The sequence below is a fragment of the Syngnathus scovelli genome, chromosome 10 (genome assembly GCF_024217435.2).
Source record: "Syngnathus scovelli strain Florida chromosome 10, RoL_Ssco_1.2, whole genome shotgun sequence".
NCBI lineage: Eukaryota > Metazoa > Chordata > Actinopteri > Syngnathiformes > Syngnathidae > Syngnathus > Syngnathus scovelli.
Window position 1 is genome coordinate 1,982,998 of NC_090856.1, and position 19,222 is coordinate 2,002,219.

The following is a 19,222-nucleotide window of genomic DNA, read 5'->3' on the forward strand; positions in this document are numbered from 1 at the left end:
GGGAGAAAAATGTCAAATCTAAAGCTGTAGTTTATCTTCCTGGCCGCATGGTGGCAGTAGTGTGCTGAGAAAGGCAGTTAATGAACACAGAAGAAGCTGCGTGTCCTTCATAACACCAAACATGGCGTCTGCCACTAAAATCATACAAAGGCTTCGAAATTTTCTTTCAGGGGTAAGTGATTGAAACGGGGTCTTATGATGAATACAAAACAACATTGTCGGGGACAAAATAACTTCTAAAAGTACCGATTTAAGTTGCTGGACAGTGTGCAAACGAAGGCGTCTGTGTCAACTCGCTTTAGAACCAATTTGAGAAATGACAACAAAATTAAAATACTCTTGCAACTGTTTTGATATGGTGCTATTTTGCGTTTTTACAGCGTGACCTTCAGAGTAAACTCCAACTGCGGTATGAAGAGGTAGCAAAAAGGTGAGTATATAAATCTGGTAAAATGACGAAAAAATGAAGGTTATACGCAGCAGATAAGTGACATCATTACCAGTCCCCAAAACAAACAACAACAAAGAGTTATTTTGTTATCCTGGAAGAGGAACGTCCCACCTTGTAAATAAAAGTTTTACTATTTACTATTCCTAAATTGACTGTCCCTCTTCTGTAGGACACAGCCACCACCTAACTTAGCTGTTGGGCCAAGCCACAAGTTTGCCGACAATTATTATTTCACCAGAGATGGACGCAGAGAATCCATGCCCCCTACAGTTGTCATGTCCTCACAGAAGGCGCTCACAGCCGGCAGGTAAGTTTCAAACATCCAAAGTTCTTTTTTTTCCTCTATAGAAATCAATGAAATTTCAAATCATTAAGACATTGTGTGTCTCCACTTGTTGTCTTCTAGCCAAGCTGTTGCGGTAACAAAGCCTCCAGTGACTCCCGGGGCGGTGTACAAGGAACCAGAACTCTCCACAGATCAGCCATACCTCTGAGCATTATCGACTTATCCACCCCCAGAACTCCTCCTGCAGAAAGTACAAAAGACGTTATAAATAAAACTGATGGTTATGAATTATTTCATTGCATTTGTAGGTGTCATTCACTCTTTCCACTGCATACTATACTGTGTGCACAGCACAAGATAGGTCACAGTGTCATCACACATATAAATAATTTTCCAACTTTCCTGCAAATATGTAATCTATCACATATTTTGTTTTGTTGTGCATCTGGAAAAAAGAAAAATCCAACCTGGTTCATGTTATTTCCTTATATATATATATATATATATATATATATATATATATATATATATATATATATATATATATATATATATATATATATAAAATGAGCATCTGGATTTAAATTAGATTCTTTGATTCCATACTTTGAGGGGAGAGGACAAATAATGAAAATTAAAAATTTGTCAATATAACCAGAAGGGACAGGTATATATAGAAATAGCTATTTGGTCACAAAATTGAGGTGCAACTTCACATTTGCACGCTATCGAGCCTGCATTCCTCTCTGCTATAAAATCATATGTTTTGTAGTAAGTGTTTTAAATCAAATTTTAGGTCGCATGAATCTTCAGACGAACAACGCCCCATAAAGGCAGCAATGTGCCTCTGACGTCATATTTTCGCGACGGCTGACAAGCCTCGGCCATGAACGAGTATGGGACACCTTGGATATTTATTTATTTGGATATTTTGCATCATTCAGCATCACATTTTAGGTAAAATATTCTACCTATATCGGGGAATTGCTCTGTGCCTTGTTCATGCAATGTGTTTTTTTTTGTGTGTTTGTTAGCTTATGAAGGCTAAAGTTGAAACATGATCCCCTCAGTTTGAATGAATAATATTTATCTATCTGCTACAAATGTAGTTTGGATGATATCATTTTCTCCGTTTTTGTTATCCCCCCCAGATATTCACACGCATAGAGTTTATTTCGCTTTTACGTAGAATGAGTCCACGTGCAAACTTGACATTAGCGTCAATCATGACGTCACGCGCGTCCAATTGGGCGTGAATTTTAACTTGATTTGCATATCCGCATATCTGTATATTGTGCGGAAATCTTTTACGAAAACAATCAGGCAATCAACACATTCATTTAAATTTTAAAATGCATCAAATGAAATTATAAGCCATTTCAGATTAGCACAATCATGAGACAAAATTGAGCAATAACAATTTTAAACAGCTTAACATCGATTAAAAGATTTAAAGTGCTAGGGTAAGTCTCTTTAGCTGGCCCAGATGTCTGACAATGTGATTGAAAATCTAATTTATAATTTCATTTTTGCTTGATCACTGTTGACCTACCACAAATAGTATTCATTGTTTTGCTCCTACAGATAATAAAGTAGACAAACTGACTGAGGGGCTATCCAAACAGTAATAATAATAAAGTTTGTTTGGGGTTCTGCAGGTCACACTCTTCCTGCTTGCCACGAACAATTGGAGTTCAGGTGCAAAGATGGCTCATGCATCCCAAGCGAGAAGCTTTGTAATCAATACAGCGATTGTAATGACGGATCTGATGAACATCATTGTGGTGAGTCTGACTCTCTCAGGTGACACCAGAAACGTGTAAACTAATGTTTTGCCTTTTTTGTTTGATTGAAGAATTTAGCAATATTGACCAAGATTTCCCACAGGTCAGCTGAAATGTAAGAAGGGCGAGTTCACCTGTCTGAGCGGCAGACGATGCCTCCCCTCTCACCTGTCGTGTAACGGCGTGGACGACTGCGGCGACGGCAGTGATGAGGATTCCTGTCCGAGCTGCGCTGCCGGCCTCTTCTCCTGCGGGCCGTCAGACGGCTGCCTCCGCAAGCGCCGGCTTTGTGACGGACACGTGGACTGCAAAGACGGGCGTGATGAGATCCAGGAGTTATGCGCTCTGGTGCCAGCCAGCTCTTGCGAGGCATCTGAGTTTGATTGTGGTGACGGCCAATGCATCCTCCATACTTGGAGGTGTGACAACAAAGCAGACTGCTTGGATGCAAGAGATGAGGAGAACTGCGGTAAGAGAAAACTATCTACTTTTTATTTTTACACATCTATCAATTGCATTGACACAATAAAAAAAAACATTTATATACTAGTCGACTCAACTCATGGTAGCAAATGAAATAAAACGCTTTTAATCCTTAAATAAACAAATGCTTATTTTATTTTCCCCAAGGCAACTGACAGTGTAACTTTAATGGTGGCCCGCAGAGGGCGCTGTTGTCACGCTGAGATGCGCTTACTGATGCTCTTGAAAGGTTAAACAGGTGTCATAAAAACACAGTATAACTCATCCATTTATCATCTGGAGCTACACATTTTACTGATGACCTTTTATTCAGTGTGTGTCAGTCAAATGTAACGACATTTTATCACCGCAATAAAATGACACATCCTTCTTGTGCAAGGAACAAAATGGTTTTCTTGTTTGCTTTTCCTTTCATACTGTCAATAGAGTAATTCCCGTGAATTCTGATGACGTAACATTTGCTTTTGCAGAGCAGAACGAGTGTCTCGTTAATAATGGAGGCTGTTCTCACCGTTGCGTGGATACACAAATGGGCTTCCACTGTGAATGTCCCGAGCGTATGCGGCTTATCGGAAATACTCAATGTGAAGGTGAGGAAGTCTTCCCAAGCTGGAAATGAATACAATTGCCCACATCATTTAGAAATGAATGACTTCAAACTAAAGTCAGCCACATATCAGGGGTGTAAAGTGAATTATTCATTTTTGAGTCTAATTTTGTATTTTTTTTTGTCACACAGAAGTGGACACGTGCCTGGAAAGTGACCATTGCGATCAACTGTGCGTTGACGCAAACGGTAGCCTGTCCTGTGACTGCCTTGACGGATATCAGCTGACCCCTACGAGCAAAGACTGCAAGGCTAAAGGTGAGGCAAATGCTTTACGTTTCCAAATTCAAATGGCGGCCTGGCCCTCTCTGTGTTTCTTTCCTGTTTCAAAAACATATATGCTAGATAAGCAAGTTGTTAGGCAATAGATACGCATTGGGCTTCAAACGGAAACACAAGGTTCCCCATGTTTGAACAAGATTGGCGAGTCATTGGCAACATATTTGCACAGCACGCTTAGTCAGTCATTGACCGTAACAGGGTTTATTCAGGCACACTTAAATTGAGCAAAGAGTGGCTCCACCTTTCCAGCTTTAAGTTGACTTATCTTTACAAATCCGTAATAAAAAAAAACCCATTAACCTTTAGCTGAGACTTTCTTGTAAAAGGCAAGAGTTGGTTAACACTTTCGTTGATGCTTCCATCCGTTTTGTTTGTCCTCGTTACGTGGGGTACCAACATTAACACTCACGTTTACACCAATTTTAGACCCTTCACGAACCTAACATGCATATTTTTGGGATGGAGAATAAATGAAGTGATATATTTTATGTCCCTCCAGGGGTTGATGCCAAGGTGATGGTGTCCACATCTGAAGGACTTGTTGAGATGGGCCCTGGTGGTGCAACTTCCAGGACGTTAGCAGTCCATGGACCGGGTCCTGTGGCGGTCTTGGCCTCTAAAAATATACTCTACCTGGCCCAGCAAGGACAGGGGTACATTTACAGGTAAGTGAGGAGATCTAAACATTATATACCAGTGTGTGTCTGTTGATAGTTCAAGCAAAGTCTCCCCTGCCAAGGACATCAAGTTAGATCCAATTGTAAACACGCTGCGAGTTGGCTTAATCCGTGCATCCTGTAGTGGCCAAAGTGCAAAGCTATTTTATAGGCAAGGCGTTTTTAATTTTATGTTGTACAAGGTTGATGAATTATAGAACAAACCGTGCATGCTGTAAACTGCCATCTTTTTATATATATATATATATATATTTTAATTTAACATATAATTCTACCACTTCTCCATATTTAATTAATTTAATTTAATATATAATTCTACCACTTCTCCATTTCTCAGCAAATTTGTTTGTCATATATTGTGATTAAACATTATGATTGACAACATGCATGAAAAATGTTTTACAGAAAAAAAACATTTCATGATCAAATTTCCCTTTAGCCTCTATTGAAATAAATCAACAATTTTGGGTTTAATGTTTTAGCTGGCCCATAACTTGACACCTTTCAGAACTGTACTCCTTCGATTTATTACTTATATTCATTTCAGGGTCAACCTAAATCTCCAAGCCCAGGATGCCACGTTGGTGCTGAAGGTTCCCAGTCCTGTCTCTGGCCTGACTCTGGATTGGATCCATCATCTTCTCTTCTGGAGCTCTTTGGAGAGCGGTTCCATTCATGTCAGCTCGCTTGATGGCTCTCAGCAGCGCCAAGTCATCACAGGACTGGACAAGCCTTGCGCAATCACGGTGGACCCTCTGAATGGGTAGGAAGACATTTGAGGATTACTTTTATTTGATTTTTTTTTTTATGTGCCGTCAATAGAAAACATCTGAAAAGATGAGAAGAAAACTTTTTGGGAACATTGAAGGAGTGCTTTTCGGCATGTCCTGGCACTTTTCATGTCACAATCTCTTATCTTAATCATGTCGGAAGCCTTATCTTGCAAAGAAAAGAAAAACACACTTTTGGAAACCTTTGAAACATGTCGGGGCGGGTAAAGTGTGTTATTTTTGGCCCTGTCATTCCACAAATGTGAATTTTGTTCCTCATCTTGCTCCAACTTTTTGTAATCATAATTATTGAAAATTATTTTTTATTTATGATTATTTCCAGACTGCTCTTCTGGGCCCAGTGTGGCAGCCCAGCAAAAATTTTGAGGGCGACCTTTGATGGCCAGGAGATGAGGAATGTGGTGACTTCTCTACTACACAACCCGGTTGCTCTTACTCTGGGTAAGTAGGGGGAAATTATATGGAATGGCAATTTTGCAATGTAAGATTTTCTACCTCATGAACAATCTCGCATCTGACTGGAGTGCCTTTAAAGTCCTCCCACCCATTTGATTTGATTTGATTTGATTTTCCTCCCTAGATACGCCTCGCCAGTTGCTGTACTGGCTCGATAGCGGCATGAGAAGCATCTCCAGAGTCAATCTTGATGGGCGTCACCGTAAAACTGTGCTGGAGTCAAACGGTTATCTGGATCAGCCATTTGGCCTGGCGGTATTTGAGGTAAACAGATAACATGCCAGTGTTGCATGGAAAAGTAAAAAAATAAATAAACGATTCATCCTTTTGCAACAAATTAATCATAAAATAAATAAAATGATGCTGCCTTTTTTTCCTGTAATTTTTAAGAGTACTTTTTAAATAGGCAAAATAATTTAATAATAAAATATTTGTTTATCTGGCATAAATAGTCTCAATTATTTTTTTTATTAAAATTACATGAAATGAATTGTCATTTTCTATCCTTCTAATTTTGAGTTTCTGATCGCACAACAGTGTCGCGAGTACCGATACAATGAAACTGATACTTGTATTTATCCCTAGTAAAAAGTTATTTTACCCGTATGTTTTCTATTTTAGGGTTTTGTATACTGGACTGACCAAGACACACACTCCATCTGCAGAGCCAACAAGCACAATGGGAAGGACTTTCAACGACTTCTGACAAACGTCACCTCACCGAGCGGCCTTGCCATCATTCAGCCTGCCCTTCAACCCAAATGTCGGAGCAAATAATCAAATTTGTCGTTACGCAAAACTAGTTTGAAACTAACAGCGCCGTCCACTCATCTACAGACAGCGGCGTATGCGGCCGTCCCGGAATCTGGTGCACGCACACGTGTGTTGTTGATCTCCTTTCGCCGACGATCGGCTTCCGCTGCGCCGGATCGGGGCGCGATCCATCGCAAGGCGCCCCTGCTATTTCCCGCACCGTTCCCGCGTTACGTTTATCCGATCCTGGATTGGCGGGAATCCTTTCGCTAATCGGTAAGCATGGTTAGCTTCAGCTTCGGTTTTTTTTTTTCGAATAAATTACAAGCTGGTGTTTTATTTTGAAATCATTGGTGAGCTAATTCAGGCAAAACATATCCTGTCAGGACCCCAAATAGTGTCTGATTTAAAGCCGCCGCTGTTCAGGCTTTGATAACACTGTTGCCGCGGTAACCGAGCTGAGTCGTAAACCTTTCCCGTACGGCCGGGGCTAATGCAACGGCGCCTTTGCAGCTGTCTTGCGGCCGATTACACACAACACTAGAAGCTAAATATAGGAATGGAAACAAGAAGCCGCCTTCTCGTTTCTGCCTCTGCGCTGATTTTGATACCCCCTACTCTCAGTGGAGAGCTTTTTTGCTCTTTATTTTTTTCTTTCATGGAAATCTGAATATTTACACACTATGATTAGTGTAACAATTATGTCTGTTTGCTTCTACTAGTGTTCCTCAGTGTGCTCCTGGTGGGAGCGCTTCTGTGGTGGTGGAGAGAAGAGTTCCGACCCGCCAGGAATCTCGTAGTGCAAAGCTTCTCCCTCAAAGAATCCCAGGACCCGCTCATCCAAGGTCCACGTGTCAGCAAGGCAAGACAACACACACACATTATGGGAAGAATATCATTTCACAGACGCTCGCTAGATATTTGAAACGGTGTCACTGAAGTGATGATTGACACAGCATGTGAGGATCAAATATAAAAATAATTCTCATCTAGGGAATATTGTATTTACATTCAAAATCCAACCATTGTTAGCGCAGCCATTGTTTTCTCCAGCAGCTTCCAGATGTTTCCTGGAAGGTTTTGGGTTTTTTTGTGTTTTTTTTTCTCCCCCCACCCCGCCATCTGTGGGCTGGCAGTGAAGTGTTAAAGACTATGAAGTAATACCTTGGAGGGAGGACAAAATTAAACACGGGTAAATGTGAAATCATCACTCCAGGTTTGGGCTGAACACAAATAAATCTTTCAGAGCTTTAAATTCTGGCTATTTAAACATGACTGAATTTGAATTTTAGTGGGGGAATACAAATGTGATGTCAACAACCATCCCAAGTGAATTTAAAGAAATAAAACGTCCCCTTAATGCGTCTTGAGAGAAGCCGTAAAGACTTAATGTGGTTCACTATGTCAACTAAGCCATGGCCTCTCCTCCGCCAGGAAACTCTTAAGCTGGACTTGGACTGTGAATGAAGACGCTAGCTATGACACAGATGGCCTGACGCCTTCGCCCGACATTGTCGGAATCCTCAGTGAGCCGCTGCGCTCATCGTTACTCATGGCGGCTTCCAAAAACAAACTGACTTTAGGTCTTTTGATGACTTGTGATTCCTCATGTTGAACTAGGTCACTCCAAAAAGCGCTATGCACTTAGAATAGTTGTAGAAATTAATTTAAGACCTACTTGTTTGTTGATTATGAAGCTTATTGGTCAAAAGCAGTGTTTAAGGTACAGCTCAGAAATCAACTTTATTGGTTTGATACTTGAAAGTGTTGACTTCTGACACCAGGAATAAAAGTTCTCACTTGGGAGGTTTGAATTTATTAAGTATCACGGTACAAACTGCTGTTTTGTTATTTATTTTTAAAAATAGAGGAGTTTATTTACATATGTGCCATTGCACTTTTGTATCTGCAACTAGAGCAAAACTGACTGTAAAAAAATAAATCTTTACAAGTTTTTCTTCTTATATATTTCTATCTCTTTATTTCAAATACTTTGTAATGGAAAAAAAACGTGGTCTTCTGTTTCTGATCTCTGTTATTCAATTCAACCGCATCCGAGAAGTGTCCTAGATTATGGTTTGACATTTTGTATTTTGAAATGTCTCTCTCTCTCCCTATTTAAAATATAGATTTTTTTTTTAGTTTGTATCAAGATCAACTGAAAAGCATAGGTGGCATTTTATATCTTCACGAAACGGAAATGTCTGATTTACAGACCCACTGGCCTCAACTGCCTTATCTCTTGAAAATCCTTAAATCAACTTTGTCTGCTAATCTCTCCCACCCCCACTAAATGTACAACTTGTGAAGGAAACTTGGAGACTCACCAATTAGATTAAAGGGCTCAAACGTTTACTCCCTGGTGACTGTTCCACTAACACATCAAACGCTTTTGTGTTCCGCCCGAGCGAGGTGACCTGGCCTAAGTAAACAGGACACACTCCCTTTTACTGGAATATCAGCGAAAGCGGGACCACATGGATTTTTTTTGACGACTCAGCATGTGCCAGGACGCACACATTTTCCTGTCTGGTTTCCTGTTGAGCGTTTCTCTTTTTTTTCATCAACGCTGACTTCCTGCTTTTTTAAACCGCAGGTGTAATGGCCGCAAACGTGGCTCAGCTTCAGAAACATTTGCAAAATCGGCGTAGTACCATCAACTGCCTGGCAAAAGGTGAAAAAGACAACATTTCCTTTTCTCAGCAGAATGCTATAAAAGCCTGGAGCTCTCTGGAGAACTTGGACTCTCCAGATTGCTCGGGGGTTGAAGAAAAATCCAAACGGCAACATCATATGAAGCTTAATGTCGGCGGGAAAGTTTTCTACATCCCTAAAAAATGTGCCATGAAATATCCTCACACTCGTATCGGGTCCTTGGCAGCCAACACAGCCCGACTCGCCAGCCTCTGCGATGACTACTCGGTTAAAAACAATGAATTCTTCTTTGACCACGATCCTGCTTTTTTCCACCACATCTGCCATTTTTATGCCAGTGGAGAATTGTGGATCATCAGAGAAATGTGCCCTATCAACTTTGAGGAGGAAATTGCCTACTGGGGCTTGAGTCTAACGGACACCACCCGTTGCTGCTGTATGGTGTTTGAGGAGAAGGTGGATGAACTGAAGGACAACCTGAAGGTGGAACAAGAACTACTGGGTGAGATCGAGGTCAAGTATGACGAGGAGTTATTCGAAGGCATGCTGTTTGGGAAGATGCGGAAAAGTTTTTGGAACCTGGTGGAGGATCCTTACTCTTCGATTCAGGCCAAAGCCTTCAGTGTGATCTCCAACCTTTTTGTGCTTATTTCTATTGTGGCAATGTCTCTCAACACCGTGGAGGAGCTTCAAATCTATCAAATTGGAGGGAAAACTCACATGGAGTGGGTGGAGATCATCACCATTGTGTTCTTTGCTTTGGAGTATCTAACACGACTTGCCACCACGCCAGACATCCAAATGTTTTTGAAGAGCGGGCTCAACTTTGTAGACATGGTGGCGGTCATGCCTTATTTCGCCCAGATCATCTTGGAAGCCATTCCTGGCTCGGGTGACGGGAACACACGAGAAGACCTGAGGAGCTTGGCGAGCGTCAGCAAGTTAAGTCATGTCCTGAAAGTGGTCAAACTTCTGCGGATCTTTCGTATTTTAAAACTGGCCCGCCACTCAACCGGCATGAGAGCTTTTGGTTTTACGCTCCGTCAATGTTACCAGCAGGCCTCGTGCATATTGCTCTTCATCGCCATGGGGATCTTCACTTTCTCTGCTCTCCTGCATTCGGCCGAGAGGGAGACGGAAGGTTCTCCCATCAGTAGTATTCCATACGCCTGGTGGTGGGCTGCAGTAAGTATGGACGATGAATTCTGCCTTTTGTGATGTCATCAGAAGAAGTTTTTATCTGATACATCTCCATCAACTGAATAGAAAATGGCAAGTACTTGGTTGAAGGTATGTTCTGCGTAAATTAACGAGTTAACTGAATTGTATAATAGTGGCCAGCTGTTTTTAACTCTCAGTCGCCACCTCCACTCAGGAAGAAGAGTACAGACGGTTCCATGACGTAGATGGAATTTACTATCGTTGATTTTTCCACTGAGTGGAACGATTTACTTTTGGGGCTGTAGCACAATTTGTTTTTTCCAAATATAGTCACTGTGAAATGTCTGCCACCATAACATCTATCAATCTTGCGTTTCCGTCACATTCGGTTGCGGTCGAAACGAAACTTGTACAGCTGCCACTTCCTCATTCACAAAGTTAATCCACAACTAATCTTTTTTGACTCAAGTCCCATGACTGTAGATGCCTGAAAATGAGAAACTTGGTGAACAAACACATTTTGAAGATCATTTATAAGATCAACTTATAAGGCTTGAACTAGACTTTCAAAGAACAGCTTTGAAACTAATGTAAAATGTATTAAAAATCATAACGTTAGCTTCATCGAAGACCATCCTGTAGTTATGAATAGTTATTTGGACTGTATTTGGCTGGCGACCAGTCGCTTTTTTTTTTTTTTCTTCTCAATCTTAGGTCAGCATCTCCACCGTTGGATACGGCGATGTGGTCCCTGTGACGATCCTGGGTCGAATGGTGGCCTTTGGCTGCATCTCCTTTGGAATCATCCTGAACGGCATGCCTATCTCCTTCCTCTTTAACAAATTCTCAGATTATTATGCCAAACTAAAGGCCCAAGAATACAAAACAATCTCGGTCCGGCGTCGCTTGCAGCTTCGGAAGCGTCTCCGACACAGGATGGACGTGTGTTTTCATCCCACGGAAGGAGAGTCGAAACTAATAATACATCCATTGTAATTGTTGGAAGCATTGTAAAAGTGACTTCAACAGGAAAGCCTAACTGATGAGAATGATAAGAATTAAAATGAAGATATTATTTTACAGAAAATAGAGAAGAAATTAATACGAGACAAGTCAACACATGCCTTAACAGCTCAACTGTATCAATATGGTAGCCGAGGAAGTTGGCAGATAGATTGAGCAATCGTGTCATCATGTGCTGTACGTTCTTGTTGCAGCATTTTTCAGTTTCTGTTCTCCCACAATGACTCATGTTTTCCCCAAGGTCCTCTCAACTCAAATATGTTCACCCACTGCAGCTTATTCATGTGTGGTGTGTGAACGTCATTTGCAGGTTCAGGTTTCTTTTTCGTTTGACTTGACCTGACTTGACTTGACTTTTTCAACCCAAACTAAAGTTGCCCAACTTTTGTGTTCTTGAGTTGTGTTGAATCTATGGATGTGCCTTTTCCTCTCTTGGCTCAATTTATTATTTGTAGGTGATAATCTTCTGTGAGCAAAATGATAAATCTGTTTATCCATACAAATAAATTTTTGCCATGGAAATAATGTGAAATGTTCTTAACCACCCTGTTCCCCTCCAAGAAATACCCCCAAATGTTTTTTTTTTAAACCAAGAAAACATTACTGTATTACATCATAAAGACATTAATCCAAAAATATATATTTTATGCAGCGTAATTACATTTACATTGTAAATGTGGAGAGCGTATCTGCCAAATAGAAAGTGGACCGCAGTGGCCCCGCCCGTTCGGTAGCTGACCATCCAAGCGCGCGCACGCATGCACACACGCGCGCGCACCAACACAGGAGTGAGGACGCGCTGAGGCAGCACGCTCTTAAAGTAAGTACACGCATCCGTTTCTCTTTTTAATGTCGATTTATTACATAGCCCCGTTATTCTAGCGAGGAAATACGGAAGAGGATTAGGGCCAGTGAAGAAAAAAAAAAAAACGAGGGGTGACAGGATTCAGATTTTTTTTCTCAGAATTCTGAGTTTAAAGTCAGAAATTGGGAATTCTGACTTTAAAATCAGAATCCTGTCACCCCTCGTTTTTTTTTCTTCACTGGCCCTAATCCTCTTCCGTATCTTCCGTACATATGAAACTGTGAAAACCATCTTTTTTTGTGTTGTGTTAAAGTTCAAGCAAAAAAAAAAAAAGGATCTTTCAGCTACCATAATGAGAAGTAGAAATCTGCTCGTGGTGATAACTCATGCTGTTTTCACTAACTAGCAGATGAATGAGAACAGGTGGATTTAGCTGTCAAATTCATATTACACAAACAAAATATTCATCTATTCTATTGTAAAGAAAATATGTGACTTGACGTGTTGTCACGCCCGTGCCACTTCGCTCAGCCACACCCCTTTCGTTACCATAATGTCTGTCACCTGCTTCCTATTGTTACCCTGTGTATTTAAGCCCTGCCCGTGTGTTTCTCCCTGTCGGTGTCTACTGTTGTGTCCATTCCTGTTCGTGCCCAGTGTTCCTGTTCGTGTCATCTGGTTTTCCCTCGGTCTGTCTGAAGGCTCACGGTCAGAATTTTAATCTTGTCCAAGGGGACTTCATGTCGGTCAGTCTGTCTGTTTTGCTGGCCGTGAGCCTTCCTCCCGTCTGTGTCGTTCGTTCCCCACCTGCCTCCCTTCCAACTCCTTTTCCCTGCAATAAATCCTGGTTCAAGCTGCATTTGGTCGCCCTGGCTCAACTCATTCCTGACACGTGTGGTCTTGTGGACACACCTGCCCTCTTGGAAACTGATTACATATTCCGTAATAAAGATTAAAATCTCAATGAACCATAAAAATGGTTGATATTTAATCAAGCCTTCCCACAAGAATTGTTTTCATTGATAATTAAAATATTTGTTGACACCCCTTTCAATGAGGGAAAGTCTGTTCATTTTAATTTTTCCAAATATACATTGATAGTGACTTCAATATCCACATTTTAATCCAGATGATTACAAAATTGTTTACATTTGGTCCTTCCTTGACCATTTCGTCACACCTCTACATATGATTATGGAAATCGTAATATTTTTCCCATTGGTGCTGTTTTACTGTTTCAAAAGAACTGCTTTGGCCGAGCTATTAAAACGACAAGCTAGCTAGCTTTGTGTTTTATTGTGACGTCAGAAATGAGGGTGTCATTATATTTGCTCATTTGTGTGTTTTTTTTTTTATTGGCTGTTAGCAGTCGAGTGGGATTTTGTCGTGTTGGAAAACAGGGTGAGGTCAGTATAATGCCAAGGCGTGATGTTTTCCAGTCGTTTCACAAGCCTCGGTCTTGTAGGATGTGGACTGAAAACCCGAGTTGGATTAAATTGTTCTGATTGAAAAGGATTTTTCAAAACTTTAGCCTACTATATTCTGCTTTTATTATTTTACACAACTTCTTTGGAGTTTGTGAGTTTATTCTAATGATGACTTGATACATTTACTTATCAATTGGGCTCAAAATGGTGTGTGCAAATGAAGAGAGTAAAAAAAATGCAATTTAAAAAAAAAATAATTAATAAAAGGTAACATGGATGTGTCTCATGCTTTTTTTTTTTGTCTCAGCAGAGTTCTGACGATGATCCAGTTGAGGACCCGGACATGTTTGTTGCTTGGAAGTCTGAGTGTGTTGGTCATCCACTTCCTTTTGGATCTTATAGACCAAAAAAACATTGGCCTCCAATCAGGCGTGAAAGAGGATCACAATGGCATTCGGCAGACCACCACCCAAACCAAAACCTTCTGGGAAAATCAAGTTTGTCATCAAAACAAATCCGTCGCCAACATGACAGGCTTCGCCGCTCTTCCTGGTAATATTCAAGACTTTCTGTACTATCGCCACTGTCGCCATTTTCCTATGCTACTGGACGTTCCTGATAAATGTGGCGGAGTTGAGCAATCAGGAGATGTTTTCCTCCTATTGGCCATTAAAAGCTCTCCCGGAAACTACGAGCGGCGAGAGGTGTTGCGCAAGACCTGGGCGAAGGAGAGATTACACAACGGGGTTTGGATCAGAAGGATCTTCCTCTCGGGTACCACCAATCAAGGCTTTGAGAAGATGAGGCTGAACAAGCTCCTCCAAGCAGAACAACGCGAGTACAAAGACATCATCCAGTGGGATTTTGCTGACTCCTTTTACAACCTCACCTTGAAGCAACTGCTTTTCCTGGAATGGATGGAAAGAAACTGTCCAAACGCTCGCTTCATGTTAAACGGTGACGACGACGTTTTTGCCAACACGGACAACATGGTGGAGTTCCTCCAGAGTCTTAAAGACAACGATGGACGTAAACATCTCTTCACCGGTCACCTTATCTACAACGTAGGACCCATCAGGTCCCCCGGGAGCAAATATTACATCCCGGTTCAGGTCCAGGAGTCGGACTCGTATCCCCCCTATTGCGGGGGCGGGGGATTCTTGCTGTCAGGCTACACAGCTTCCACCATCCTCAAGATGTCCCGTTCCATCACGGTCCTTCCCATCGATGACGTTTACATGGGGATGTGTCTGAAGAAAGCGGGCCTTGCACCGAGCTCGCACATGGGGGTGAAGACTGCAGGACTGTACATCCCCGCCAAAAATCTAGACGTGTTCGATCCTTGCTACTATAAAGATATGCTGCTGGTCCATCGATTCCTCCCGGCTCAGATGTACCTCATGTGGCATCGAATACACGACCGTACGCTTAAATGTACTTCGGCGGCTGTGACTGTCAGGTGATTGTAACATTTGTTGCTTGGATTCGAGCGGAGTTTAATAGCGGCATGGGCCGCTGTGTCGTCATGTGACCAGGCGGTCGGACACACCCACGACGCGGGACGTCGTGTGGATGATCAGCCGGGGTCACCAGAAGGAATCAGTTCAACCTCTTTTCGTGAGAAATAATTGTTCATTTGCCTTTTATGTCCAACAACATGAATCCTTGCTTGATTACAATCCCAAGGTTAAAAAGAGATGTCAAAAAGGTCAAATTTGAAGACCATTCTTTTTATGATACTGATATTTTGTATTTATGAATATTTTAATGGATTTAAAAAATGATCCTCAAAGAATTACAGTTGAAAAACATGGTCAAAATAATTCAAATCATATTCAAGATTCAAAGAGTTTTTATTCGCCATGTTTGAGCGTGCCAAACAAGGAATTTGACTTCGGTAAATCACAGCCACATTTAGGTGACTAACACTCAGGACATGTGAAAAACGAAAGATATTCTCAAACATCCCCTGATCTTAAACTCCCAAGAGGGCAAGGAAAAACTCAAAACTCCAGCTAGGGGAAATGAGAAACCTTGAGATGAGACCACAGATGGGAGGGTCCCTCTTCTAGGATGACCAGGCTGCAATGGATGCAGAGAGGACAAAAAAGGCGTGGAAAATAAAATAAAAACTCTTGAAAGCGGATATCACAGGACTCTTGAGGATGTAAATGATCGGAGGGGCAGCTTAAAGAATAGCAATGACGTCAAAGTGTGAGCAGGAGTAAACAAACTATTTCCTTGTTCCACTTTTTTAACGGTACCAAAAGCTATCTAAAATTGCAGGGGGGGAAATTCTTTGTAATATTTGGACTTATCTTTAACACAGGAAATGTAAAACTAGGGTTAATGTTACACTTGGGTGTGGTCCAAAAATCAGAAACTTTAGGAATGTGTTTGCAGCAGAGGATTGCAGTTATTTTTTTTTTTTTTTTGCTGACAATACTATATGTGAAGTATTTATTTAGTTTTGAACCTTGAAGGAAACTTCAAGGGTCAAAACTAAATGCCCATGTGCTGGAACGTATATCATAAAATCTTGGATTGCTTTGATATTTAAATGAATGCAAGGGAGTTTCTGTGTATATTTAATAAATGTATGCACTGGTACTGATGTATTTTATTTACTTAATGTAGGACTGTGTGAAATGTTAGTTTTAATATTGACTCAGGGTTTCTATGACATTATACTGTGGTTCACATATATTATATGTGATTCACAATGTTCACTGTGATTCGCAAAGGAAAACCGAGGGCTCTGTACACAATACTTGGGTGAAATTTGTGTACATTTTTCGATTTTCTTTGATTTGGACCCCACAAGAAGAGGTCATGGTTGAAGTTTATCTGCCATTGTTGTTGCTCCACATAGTTGTATGTAATTATTTAGGTCTGTGGTCATTAATAAATTGAAAGTCACATACCAACTCTTGAATGTTGAATACCATGTTCTGCGTATTTTGTACTTGTAATTTTTACAATTTAGAGTAGTTTAAAACATATCAGCCAATCCCGTAATTTCTACAATTTAGAGTAGTTTAAAATATATCAGCCAATCCTAGCTGCCCTTTGGAGAAGAGAAGGGTGACGTCAGGTCGGACAAAAAAAAGCGCGATTTTTATTGGACATTACGGTACCTACGGGGTCGTGAGAGGTCAAATTTCATCCGCTTTATTTAAAATTTCAGCTAGCTAGCTGGTGTGTGCCAGGCTAGCAAGCAAGATGGCGAAGATGAACTAATGAGCTTTTTGACGACTCCACGGATAAAGAAAAGATACTCAAACGGATAAAAGACATGGCTCTGTCAGCAAGAACCTCACCCGGACTACAAAGCCATCAGCAAGACAATGCATCCCCAGAAGTCTCATTAATGGTGAGTTTTTTTTTTTCTTGGCTTCAATATAAAAACGTTATTAGAAAGAATGCACTAGTACACGCAAAAAATCGTTGCTCTTAATTAAATTACATGCATTTAATTGTATTTAGCACATCGTTTTTTTTTAAATGGTATGGCTCTCACAGGAAATTATTTTTTTAAAATTGACATTTATGGCTCTGTCCGTCAAAAAGGTTCCCGACCCCTGCCCTAGTTGGAAACCCTAGTTTTTCATTTAAATTTTATTTACTTTTTTTCAGGTTTTATTTTTTCAAGTACGAGTATTGTTTTTTCAAGTACAATACTTTTGACCCCAATTAGTGTCATTTTTACTAATTAGAAATATACAATTGCAGCGTGGAAAGGTGTTGGTGGCAATCAAGATGTACGACTGTGGTTTGCTGCCACCTTCTGGATTGACTTGAATACTACAAATAATGTTTTTCATGCTGTTCATTCTTTACCGTGTTCGATTAATTATTATAATTTAATAGATGTATTCCAATTTGAACAGTTTTGGAAAGAAACAAATAATGGGGCAACATTTGATTTTTTTAAATGGATGGACATCATTACAAAATGTTACAATACATACAATAGTTTATTTTAATAATAAAATGCAACTTTCAAGGATTGCCCGTGGCTTCCGAACGCGCCGCAATGGCCATGGCATCCATGACGACGCACTGATGTTTGTCCAGCTGATATTTATAAGAGAACCTCTGAGCGCACACGTTGCAAGCAAACACCTTCTCGCCCGTGTGCGACCTCGTGTGGATCCTCACGTTCTTCTTGTAGGTGAATCTTTTATCGCACAGGCGGCAGCCGAACAGCTTCTCGTCGTCTTGCTTGCTGATGTGCAGCTTCAAATTGTCCTCCCGGCTGAAATGTTTTAGGCAAAGCGAGCCGTGTGTCAACTTGTGTCTGCTGGCGTGGCCTTCTGCCCTCACGCCTTGTCGAGTGAGTGGCACGGCAGCGTGTGTTTTCATGTGGAGCATCATGTATTTCCTCAGGGTGAAGCCTCTGGCGCAAATAGCACAGCTGTAAGGTTTCTCGTCCGTGTGCGTGGCCAGGTGGTTCTTCAGGTCGCACTTTCGGTAGAATCGTTTAGCGCAGAAGGAGCATGCAAAGCGTTTCTCTCCCGTGTGGATGATCATGTGCACTTTCAGCGTCTTCTTGGAGCTGAACGTCCTCCCGCACTCGAGGCAGATGAAGTGCTTTTCGGCGCCTTTATGGGCTGAAGGTTCTTTGGCGTGATTGTTATGATCCGTGTCGGACAGCGGCGAGATCACGTTGGGCGTGTCTGATAGCGTCGTCAGGTTGTTGTCCAGCAAGTGTGCGTTCCCATCAGCTTCTCTGTCCTCCTCACTTTGAGTGCTGCAAAACTGTGAGTAGTGATCTCGTTCGTCCTCGCTCTTCACGTGGACGCTGAGCCACGCAAACTGGCTGGCGGCGGCGTCTTCTTCCTCCAACCTTTGGAGCTGCTCCACATCTTGGCTGCTCCACACGTTCTGCTCTTCTTCTTTAATGTGAGTGGGTTCTCCTGGCTCCTTCTGATCAAAACCAGCAATCTCCTCTTGACTCTCCTGCAACACCAGTTGTGTGTCTGCACCACACACATTTGGACAAATAATTACAAAATATTGAGATTCTTCAATGATTGAACTTTTCATAAATAATATTACATAAGACTCATTATGGCTTGGGCGTGAACTATTTTTTAAGCAAATAATCTGTGCAAAAATAATAGAGAGCAATATTGTGCTAATGTATTCTTATCAATTTTCTTCTGACGTCACTCACTTGGGCGAATGGTTCGAAATAAATGAAAAAAAGGTGACGTAAACGCCAAACCTGCTTTGTGCAGTCGAATTTGAGGCTTGAGAATTGCATCCAAGAGACGTCGTTGTTGCTCTTTCTCCTCTTTGGTTCGACAAAGTTCCTCCTCGTACTGCGCTATCGTCCTCTCAAATAGTTCAAATATTTCTTCGACAGCCACGTTCAGTCGCTGTTTCACCAACGTTCTCAGGATTCGGACTTTACACATTTTCGTACACGATCATAGATCCGAGTTGTTTGTTGGTGTGTTGCGAGCTAACAATGCTCCCATAGGGCGGAAACCGAGAAGTTGACCTATGACGTCATTTAGAAGCGACACGCAGGAAAATGACTAGTTGTGGGAAGCCTCTTCCAATATTTGTAGTT

At 41.3% G+C, this 19,222-nt stretch overlaps 5 protein-coding genes and 1 long non-coding RNA gene across 8 annotated transcripts; 4 read left to right on the forward strand and 2 right to left on the reverse strand.

Moving 5' to 3' along the window:
- Nucleotides 1-25: 25 nt before the first annotated feature.
- ndufa7 (NADH:ubiquinone oxidoreductase subunit A7) lies at nt 26-1,028 on the forward strand. Its single transcript, XM_049732389.2, has 4 exons — nt 26-172; nt 381-430; nt 621-758; nt 858-1,028. The coding sequence occupies exons 1-4, from the start codon at nt 122-124 to the stop codon at nt 943-945; spliced, it is 327 nt and encodes a 108-aa protein (XP_049588346.1). The 5' UTR covers nt 26-121; the 3' UTR covers nt 946-1,028.
- A 548-nt stretch (nt 1,029-1,576) lies between these two features.
- LOC125965932 (low-density lipoprotein receptor) lies at nt 1,577-8,534 on the forward strand. The gene is made up of 13 exons (XM_049716777.1): nt 1,577-1,694; nt 2,396-2,521; nt 2,625-2,990; nt 3,475-3,594; nt 3,744-3,869; nt 4,393-4,558; nt 5,118-5,333; nt 5,684-5,802; nt 5,942-6,081; nt 6,439-6,580; nt 6,655-6,846; nt 7,293-7,432; nt 8,005-8,534. Exons 1-13 carry the CDS (start codon nt 1,634-1,636, stop codon nt 8,035-8,037), a joined length of 1,947 nt encoding a protein of 648 aa, XP_049572734.1. The 5' UTR covers nt 1,577-1,633; the 3' UTR covers nt 8,038-8,534.
- On the reverse strand, nt 4,900-9,032 carry LOC125966080 (uncharacterized). Its single transcript, XR_007480055.1, has 3 exons — nt 8,898-9,032; nt 7,290-7,734; nt 4,900-5,325 (listed from the first exon to the last, which is right to left on the reverse strand). It is a non-coding gene; the product is annotated as an uncharacterized lncRNA (long non-coding RNA).
- Nucleotides 9,033-9,171: 139 nt separating this feature from the next.
- LOC125965964 (potassium voltage-gated channel subfamily V member 2-like) lies at nt 9,172-11,382 on the forward strand. The gene is made up of 2 exons (XM_049716780.1): nt 9,172-10,410; nt 11,101-11,382. The coding sequence occupies exons 1-2, from the start codon at nt 9,172-9,174 to the stop codon at nt 11,380-11,382; spliced, it is 1,521 nt and encodes a 506-aa protein (XP_049572737.1).
- Nucleotides 11,383-12,090: 708 nt separating this feature from the next.
- On the forward strand, nt 12,091-16,583 carry LOC125966005 (N-acetyllactosaminide beta-1,3-N-acetylglucosaminyltransferase 3). Of its 3 annotated transcripts, none has more exons than XM_049716792.2 (2): nt 12,091-12,229; nt 13,952-16,583. In XM_049716792.2, exon 2 carries the CDS (start codon nt 13,962-13,964, stop codon nt 15,102-15,104), a length of 1,143 nt encoding a protein of 380 aa, XP_049572749.1. In that variant the 5' UTR covers nt 12,091-12,229; nt 13,952-13,961; the 3' UTR covers nt 15,105-16,583. The 3 variants fall into 3 exon arrangements, with proteins under 3 accessions (XP_049572749.1, XP_049572762.1, XP_049572770.1); XM_049716805.2 differs by lacking the exon at nt 12,091-12,229 and adding an exon at nt 12,490-13,156; XM_049716813.2 differs by lacking the exon at nt 12,091-12,229 and adding an exon at nt 13,189-13,620.
- Nucleotides 16,584-17,599: 1,016 nt separating this feature from the next.
- Nucleotides 17,600-19,179, reverse strand: LOC125966038 (zinc finger protein 25). Its single transcript, XM_049716814.2, has 2 exons — nt 18,872-19,179; nt 17,600-18,623 (listed from the first exon to the last, which is right to left on the reverse strand). Exons 1-2 carry the CDS (start codon nt 19,062-19,064, stop codon nt 17,644-17,646), a joined length of 1,173 nt encoding a protein of 390 aa, XP_049572771.1. The 5' UTR covers nt 19,065-19,179; the 3' UTR covers nt 17,600-17,643.
- Between the last annotated feature and the right edge of the window lie 43 nt (nt 19,180-19,222).

Bases quoted from the DNA above. Each gene is read 5' to 3' on its own strand.
- LOC125966038 (XM_049716814.2), bottom strand. From the start codon at position 19,064: ATGTGTAAAGTCCGAATCCTGAGAACGTTGGTGAAACAGCGACTGAAC. The intron at 18,624-18,871 runs GTTTGGCGTTTA...TGTGTGGTGCAG, and splicing joins AATTCGACTGCACAAAGCAG to ACACACAACTGGTGTTGCAG.
- ndufa7 (XM_049732389.2), top strand. From the start codon at position 122: ATGGCGTCTGCCACTAAAATCATACAAAGGCTTCGAAATTTTCTTTCA. The intron at 173-380 runs GTAAGTGATTGA...GCGTTTTTACAG, and splicing joins TTCGAAATTTTCTTTCAGGG to CGTGACCTTCAGAGTAAACT. The intron at 431-620 runs GTGAGTATATAA...CCTCTTCTGTAG, and splicing joins TATGAAGAGGTAGCAAAAAG to GACACAGCCACCACCTAACT.
- LOC125965932 (XM_049716777.1), top strand. From the start codon at position 1,634: ATGGGACACCTTGGATATTTATTTATTTGGATATTTTGCATCATTCAG. The intron at 5,334-5,683 runs GTAGGAAGACAT...GATTATTTCCAG, and splicing joins ACGGTGGACCCTCTGAATGG to ACTGCTCTTCTGGGCCCAGT. The intron at 6,581-6,654 runs GTCGGAGCAAAT...ACTCATCTACAG, and splicing joins GCCTGCCCTTCAACCCAAAT to ACAGCGGCGTATGCGGCCGT.
- LOC125966005 (XM_049716792.2), top strand. From the start codon at position 13,962: ATGATCCAGTTGAGGACCCGGACATGTTTGTTGCTTGGAAGTCTGAGT.
- LOC125965964 (XM_049716780.1), top strand. From the start codon at position 9,172: ATGGCCGCAAACGTGGCTCAGCTTCAGAAACATTTGCAAAATCGGCGT. The intron at 10,411-11,100 runs GTAAGTATGGAC...TCTCAATCTTAG, and splicing joins ACGCCTGGTGGTGGGCTGCA to GTCAGCATCTCCACCGTTGG.